This window comes from Propithecus coquereli, unplaced genomic scaffold (genome assembly GCF_000956105.1).
Source record: "Propithecus coquereli isolate 6110/MARCELLA unplaced genomic scaffold, Pcoq_1.0 Scaffold13, whole genome shotgun sequence".
Taxonomy (NCBI): domain Eukaryota; kingdom Metazoa; phylum Chordata; class Mammalia; order Primates; family Indriidae; genus Propithecus; species Propithecus coquereli.
Window position 1 is genome coordinate 9,687,889 of NW_012137191.1, and position 8,182 is coordinate 9,696,070.

The following is an 8,182-nucleotide window of genomic DNA, read 5'->3' on the forward strand; positions in this document are numbered from 1 at the left end:
ATTGGAAAAGAGGAGATCAAATTATTGCTTTTCATTGATGTTATGATGTTATATCTAGAATAGCCCAAAGATTCCACCAAAAGACTTCTGGAATTGATAAGTAAATTCAGCAGTCCAAGGTTACAAAAATCAATGTACACAAATCAGTAGCATTTCTATATACCAATGACAGTCAAGCCGAGAGTCAGATCAAAGATTCAATATCATTCACAATAGCTACAAAGAAAATGAAATACCTAGGAATATACTTGATGAAGAAGGCAAAAGGTCTCTACAAAGAGAACTGTGAAACACTGAGTAAAGAAATCAAGATGACAGAAACAAATGGAAAAACATATCACGCTCATGGATCAGTAGCATTAACATTGTTAAAATGTGCATACGACCCAAACTGATTCAAAGATTCAGTTCAATTCCCATCAAAATACCAAAGCCACATTTCACAGATCTAGAAAAAATGATTCTACGCTTTATTTGGAACCAGAAAAGAGCCTGAATAGTCAAAGCAATTTTAAGCAAAAAAAAAACCAAATCTGGAGGCATCACATTACCAGACTTCAAACTATACTACGGTACTATAGTTATCATTTGCATATGTTGGTATAAAGTCTTCTCTTCTAATTACTTTTAAATATGCAAAATATTGTTGCTAAATACACTCTATTCTTCTATCAAATATTAGAACTTATTTATTCTATCTAACTGCATGTTTGTATCCATTGACCAACTTCTCTTCATTCCTGACCTTCCACTCCCTCTTTTCAGTCTCTGGTATCTACCATTCTATTTTCTGTGTCCATGAGATCAAGTTTTTTTAACTCCCACATATGAGAACATGTGGTGTTTGTCTTTCTGTGCCTGGTTTATTTCACTTAACATGAAGTCATTATCTCTTTTTGTGTTCAAATCTTACTTATTTTCAATGTTGTCCAAAATTAGAAATGAAATTAATATAATTTGCTAAATGTTTTATATTTCATGTTATTTTGCATCAGACATAATAATAGTATATCAAAAGTAAGTCCCTTTAGTCATCCTAACTTTAGAAACCCTTGAATAAGATTAGGAAGTGATCATCATTTACATTTATTATACTTTGCATGTAACGAGCTTTAGCTATTAACTCTAATTTGCTTCTCAACATATTCATCAAAGGTGAACTATTGAGAAACTAAAACATCTCTGTCAGTTAGAATTTTAATGAATTAAGATAAAATGAGACAATGTTAATTGGCAGTTGTTGCTACAGGGGAGGTTTCTAGATCTTTTAAGTGATACCAATTCATCTTTGTATCAGGGTTAATTTGTTTGATTTAATTCTAAGGATATACTGAATATTTCCCCAAACTATTCATATCTATTTTCAGAATAGGAGAGTGGTTTAGTTCTATTGGTCTTTCATCTGGATTCTAAATTCCATCAGAAATTGATTAAAATTTGATTGTTAATAAATTATTGGTTTTAATCAGCATTTGTATTACTGACTAAACACACACGCGTACATACACATGTACACAAAGAAATAGCATTACTTAGATGTTTTATTTAGGATCCCTAAAATCTTCCAATATCTAATCATTTTTAACAATAATTCTCTTCCTCTCTTTTTTGCTTTCCTCAGACATAAATGAATGTGAAGCTGATCCTTGCAAAAATGGTGGAATATGTACAGACCTTGTTGCTAACTATTCCTGTGAGTGCCCAGGTGAATTTATGGGAAGAAATTGTCAATACAGTAAGTATCTACGTGTGTGTGTGTGTGTGTGTGTGTGTGTGTGTGTGTGTGTGTTTGTATATATATATATATATATAAAACACAATTTTATTTATGTGGTCTCCATTTATTATGAAATCTGAGCCAAAATCAATATCATTTGCTTTAAGAGTGCATAATTAATTGAAAAGGCACATTCCGTATTTGTTGTTATTAGTGTTATTGATATACACATACTCTCCAGGATATGTCTTGCTTACTGCATATTTTGCATAGAAGTAGGATCTTGTGACCTGAAAAGAATAACAGTTCCTCAGATACACAAATCCATCTCTCCCGTGAATCCCATTTTGGCTTTTGAGTAGATATATGACCTAAATTTATGCCACCAGTGTGTTTACTTTTGTTCAGACAGTAAGTTTAGGACCAAATAGCCTCTGTTACAAATAAAAGGTGGAGGTAAAGGGGGAGCCAGTTGACCTGTATCACACACCAGCAAAAACTTTACACACTGTTTGTCTCCTTGGAAGTCTAAGAGAGTAGGGTCTTGAGATGATGGGTCAAATGACAGGGCAATTATTTGCCTGAAGTGTTTACAAAGAGGCTGAAAGCACCACTCTCTTACAAAAGTGCAGGGACAAGGCAGGACTAAAGCCAATGGGATGGGGCCCAAATGGGGCTTAAACACATGCAAATGAGAACACAAATGATATAGCTTTATATTTGTTGGAAACTTATAGAAACTTCATACTGGTACTGCTTTGATGTATACTATACAATCTGAGCACCACAACATTATTATGCAAGTTCAGAAGGCAGATGCAGACGCAGAAACTGAGACGCACGTGATGTGGTTTGCCCAAGCTTTCACAGATAGTTAGTGACAAAAGCAGGACTAGGAAGAACACAGATCTCTAATTCCCATTTCCATGTAATTTCCTCAAAATTGAGATGCCTCCTCAGATAGCGATGTACAAGATAAACATGAATGCACACTACACGTGTTCTCTCTCTTACACACACACACCACACACAGTGCTTTATCCTTAGCCATTGTAAGGAATTTATTTCTCACTTTCCCTCTCTTTCTCCCTCTTCAACCATGATCTTTATAAAGTTGAATAATTTGAGTTACATATGTAAACAAAATAATGATCTATAAATGGGATGCTCATTTCCCTAGTACTGAAAAACTGCACTAAAATAACTAAATTTTGAATATCATAGAAAAATTTGGGATTGGGGAAAAAAACTATCTAAGCTTAAAATAATTGAGGGAGAACATTGAACATGAGTTGATGATGACAGCTGCAGGGCACAGACTCGGGGAAAGGGCAGGCTGAGTAAGCGGGCTGACCATATAACTAAATGGAACAATAGCCACCCAACCAGCTAACCTGGCCACCTTCCCACAAAGCATTTAACTAAATACCCACCAAGTTAACCCAAACTGAGGTTCAGCTGGTCTTTGGTCCACCACAGGCACAACACTTGCGTCCTCCTTTGTTTCCTGGGACGTGAAGATGGCTACCCCGATGGTGCTGGAAGTTGTGCTAAAATGCACCTCCAAGATATCTGTAAATGAACACTTTATTAATATAATGAATAACAAAAAACTGATATCAGTGACATTTCCCTTTCATGCAGCAAAAATAGAGATCTGGTGCCAGAATAGGGGATTCTCAAGGCAGCACTAGAACTTTGGTGGAGCTTAAAACAGTACCTGGATTAGAGCATGGCCAGGAAGAGTAAGTCCACCTCTGACCTGTAGGAGGCCTGGCCAGGGGAACTATTGGAAGGAGAGGCCTTCTCATTTTCCTAAAAGGAGGACTGTATAAGGGACACGTCATGAGAACCTTGCCTAGGGATGAACATCACTCTGCGGTGGTCAAGCGCTAGCTCCCTGAAAGAGCTGCAGAAGAAGTGGTGTCTGAGGTTGTAGACACCCTGGGAGAGGAGACCTAGAGCATGGAGCTATAGGGTGTGGAAGAATTAGGGTAGAGGTGAGAGTTGATAGGTTGGGAATGGGGGGTTATAGGACAGATGCTAAGGCCATGGAAGTGGGAGAGATGCCCTAGTCCCGCTGTGCTGAGCAAGAAGCAACAGGACAGCCAGTTGCATGCCTATATGTTGAAATGGAAGAAGACCTGAATGTGAATTAAATGTTGAAATTGATGACTAAAGCCCATACATCCCCCCATCAGACACTTTTACTAAGGTCACTGCACTGGAAAACCCCCTTGAGAAGAAAGTAGCCTGATTGATTATGGAAGGACATACTAAAATAGACTGTCAACTTAACTGCCACCAGTTTGTGTCCAGTGTCTTCCGATCAGTTTTTGATATCGTGTTTAATGAAACCTTTGCTTTTCTTTGACTTGGTTTTATATATATATATATTTATATTATATTTACATTTAGATGTAGACTTCTCTGTGAACATGAATGTGACAGTGACATGCCTTCCTTAACCTATCATGTACTCTGATGTTCTAGCATTTCCTTTAGTTATTTCTGTGCCTCAACAAAGAGATCAGAAAGAGTCACTTAGGGTACATTCTAAAATATGTCTCCATATTGGGGTGTTTGTTTTTATTTTATTAATTGGTAGTAGCATATAATAAATTAAGGATCCTCATTCTCCCTATTTCCTAAGTTTCTGGGGATAGGGTTCTACATTTTTCTGTGGCATCTTAGTTTTTAGACAATCCAGAGTAGTTTTCTCTTTTTTAAAGGCATTCTGCCACACTGATAATTTAGTTTTGCACATTGAGAACTTAGAGAATTAACTCACTACAGGGGCAAAGAGAAGCATTTCCAGGTTACAGGTGGTACCCACTCTAAGCTTCTTGAAGTTAGGATCATAGGAGATGACATTACACAGATTGTAACCCATGTGCTGGCTTCCACCCTGGAGTAAGATTGATAAACTTTCTCTTGGGCTTTGTATCCAGAGGGTTACCATTGGGTCTGTTTACACCTGCAGTAATGGCAGAGAATTGATTTGTTTTGACAGACAATTCAGGAAGGAGAGGGTAGAAAGAATGGTGGGTGCTAACTGCTGAGTTAACGGTACTGAAATGCCATTACCCTTACGTTCAAATCTAAATTGTCTTCAGTCCAGTCTTGGGTTCCTGCACTCATAGTTGCTTCACTTGTCCCATTTTTTCTTATTTATACTGATGGAATAATTAGATTCAACACATTTTATTGGAATTTTATATTTCAGATGTATTTTAGAATGAAAACATTCTCAACACTTCCCCTAAAAATAATAAATTATGAAAGATATTGCAAAGGAATAGAATTCACTAAAAATATGTTCGAAAGTAGTAAAATATAAAAGACAAATTAATAAACTGAGGAAATATTTATACTAAACATAGAAGATAAATATCGATTATCCTGAATTCATTGTATCTTTGAAATCAATAACATTTGTCGCGATAAAAAAAAGCCTGAACAGCACCTTCCCCCCAGGAAGTAATTTAGTATTTGTCATATTATAGTTGCGTTGGTCCTTCATCTTTATACTTTCGGTATATTTTGAATTTTCAAAAATAGGCATAGATTACTTTTATGGTCTGAAAAGAATAATTATATTTTACAGGAATTCTTAATGAGAAAGCATTAGATATGTGAATAAACTGAGATTGATTGTGCATCTCCCTCTGCCTCTTCCTGTTGCTTTGTATCTACCACTTCTTATTTTGGGAATGAAAGTGGAAGAAGAGTAGCAGAAAAAATGGAAAATAGATAAAACAGTTCAACAGAAAAGGATGAAATACTAAAAAGAAGCAGAGGCTAGTTGGCATTTGAAAAGAATATAGAAAAGAAACAGGCGGGAGAAGGGAAGGAGTAAGAGCTGTTAAACCATGGCTCTATTCTGAACAGGGGGCTCCGTAGGAAGCTCTGGCTTCCACACACAGGCACACGCTTATGCACACACACATACAAACACACACATGTGCGCATGCACACACACACTCAGGAATTTGTCCTTAATCATGAGGAGATCATTGTAAAGCAAAGGAGGTGACAAAATGTTTTTCAAAGACATAAAAACTCCCACCTTACAATTTTACTAATGGAAGTTTCTTCTCTACTTCTAAGTATGCTCCTTTCAGCTCCACCCAGCTGCTAGAGGGAACCTGTTAAAAAAAAGAAAAGAAAAAAAAAAGCCAGAATGCACCGCCTTGTCACTTAAGTGTTCTACTGGCTTCCGATGTCTGGCGGAGTGAAAGTGACAGTCTTATTTCCTGCAGCCAGCCCACAGGACCTGCCTGTATCCCAGCTCACTCCCTCACCTCTCTCTGACCCCATCTCCTCTTACTCTCTCTTTCTTATGCATTGCTCTGGCCACACTGGCCTCCTAATTGCTCCTGGGCACACACTGGCACATTGTTGCACTGGAACCTTTCCTCTCCCATCTCTCTCTTTCTGCAATAGTCTCTGCCGTGACACACTCCCATGCTTCCTTGAGGTCGCTGTATAAAACACATCTTCTCCAGGAGGCCTTCCATGGCCTCTCACCACCCCCATCTCAACACATTGAAACACACACTAACCTCATTCTTTGCTTTATTTTTTTCTCTTTTGCATTAATCGCTCCCATATATTTTCAATTTTATAGATTATTTATTCACTATTCCCCCAAGAGATATGCCTCATGAGGGAGAGATTTTATTGCTGTAATCACAGTTGCCAGAATAGGCCTGGCACAGAGTAAATGTTCGATAAATATTTGCTGAATGAATGAATGAACCTGAGTTCCTTAAGTATAGGGATGGTATCTGATTTTTCTGACTTTCCTCTGCTATGTTCAAGTTATTGTTCATTTGACTTTCCATTTTTCAAGCAGCATTCTGGAGATGCTTTTCCCTGTATATAAAATATAATCTTGTTATGACAAGTTGCTGCTTAGTAAATGTTGATAGGAACTTGATTGCTTTTCTTTGATTTTATAAAATCTTGTATAACTCTACATTGCTGTATGCAAATGGATTTAAAATAAGAGAGGCAAACAGATCTTGTTTCTCTTTTTAGGCCACTTCTACATGTGGGCATCTTGATAATTTATATTATATCACTTATTCATTCCTTTTAAATAATCAACAGCACATATGAATGCTGTGATCTCAGCAGCTACTACCACAAACAAGCCTTGAAAATATCAATGCAGTAATTTTGGAGATAATTTTTTTTACTATAAACAGACTGATCATGGTATCTTTTCACTTATTATCAAAAGGATTTGCTCATTTCAGATCTTTCTCTGCCTTTCTCTTACTCTTACTTGACTTTCGATTTTAAGTTGAATATTGAGGCTGCCTTTGCCAGCACAATCAAATAAAACATTTTCAACATTAGTGATATATCGTTTATTAAAAACTAAAATGTATTTATTTATTTTCAGTTAAACAATTAAAAACATGTCATTTATGTTGTGATATTACCTTAATAAAAATTACAAAAATAGCTATGTGAATTCTTTATTATAATGTATGTCTTTAAGATAGCTATTAAGAATTTTTACTTTATGAAGACTAAAGTTATATCTAGCTCTATCTATTATGATCTTATGGACAATAATGTGAGAATTCTTATGCAAATCAATTGCCTATTGAACATTTTCAATAACGATGTATTTATTTCAAATGTTAACGAACCTTTTAATATAAGGCAAAAACAAACCTGCCTATAATTTTTCCAATAATTACTTACTAATTATATTTATGGAGGGTAAGGCAATAATATTTCTGATTTAAATAATTTCAGTTTAGATTTCTAGATGTGTATCATACAGCTTATTTACTTTTTAGGTTTTATTTTTGGGTTTTATTTTTCATTTATTTATAAAGGATTTGATTAAATTTTATTTTTTATTTTACTTGAAATTACTTTTGCTTGATAGGTAAAAACAATTTAGATGTTCCTACAGTATTTATTATAGCATTACAGCAATTCTTCTAATTAAAGCCCTAGTTTAGACTCCCTTGTTGCTTCTAAATGGTATAAGCTCGTGTGTTCAGACTGCTATTTTCATAAACAACTTGAAAGGAAAATGATGATGAACTGGAATGAGAAACCTATTCTCATAAGAACAGATATGTTTTGCCATGTATGTTTAACAGAACATGATGTTTAAACTAGAGTAAGTGCAATGAAAATTGATAGCTCGTTAGTTAAATAATCTAAAAATAATTAGGATTGTTTTCATTTATTGGACTGTGTAGTCCACAATAGCCATATATAGTTCCCTCCTGGGGGTTTAAATGTGACATGACTGAATTTCAGGACTGGCACTCAAATTCATTTTCATCACTGACACTACTTCTGGAAATTGAAATAGTTACCACGGGAGCTCTATAATGAAACATCCCTAAACTATTATGCCAAAAAAATTAAGACTTAAATGATTTCAAAGGGTTTTATTAAAAATGAAAACTAAAATCTTCAACTAAGGAT

The 8,182-nt window shown here is 35.5% G+C and overlaps 1 protein-coding gene across 1 annotated transcript in view; it reads left to right on the plus strand.

Moving 5' to 3' along the window:
• EDIL3 (EGF-like repeats and discoidin I-like domains 3) overlaps positions 1–8,182 on the plus strand; it is a 508,872-nt gene that overhangs the window by 294,661 nt on the left and 206,029 nt on the right. Inside the window, exon 4 of the mRNA XM_012638396.1 lies at positions 1,622–1,735. Coding sequence (XP_012493850.1) covers positions 1,622–1,735 — 114 coding nt within the window. The remainder of the gene's footprint in view (positions 1–1,621; positions 1,736–8,182) is intronic.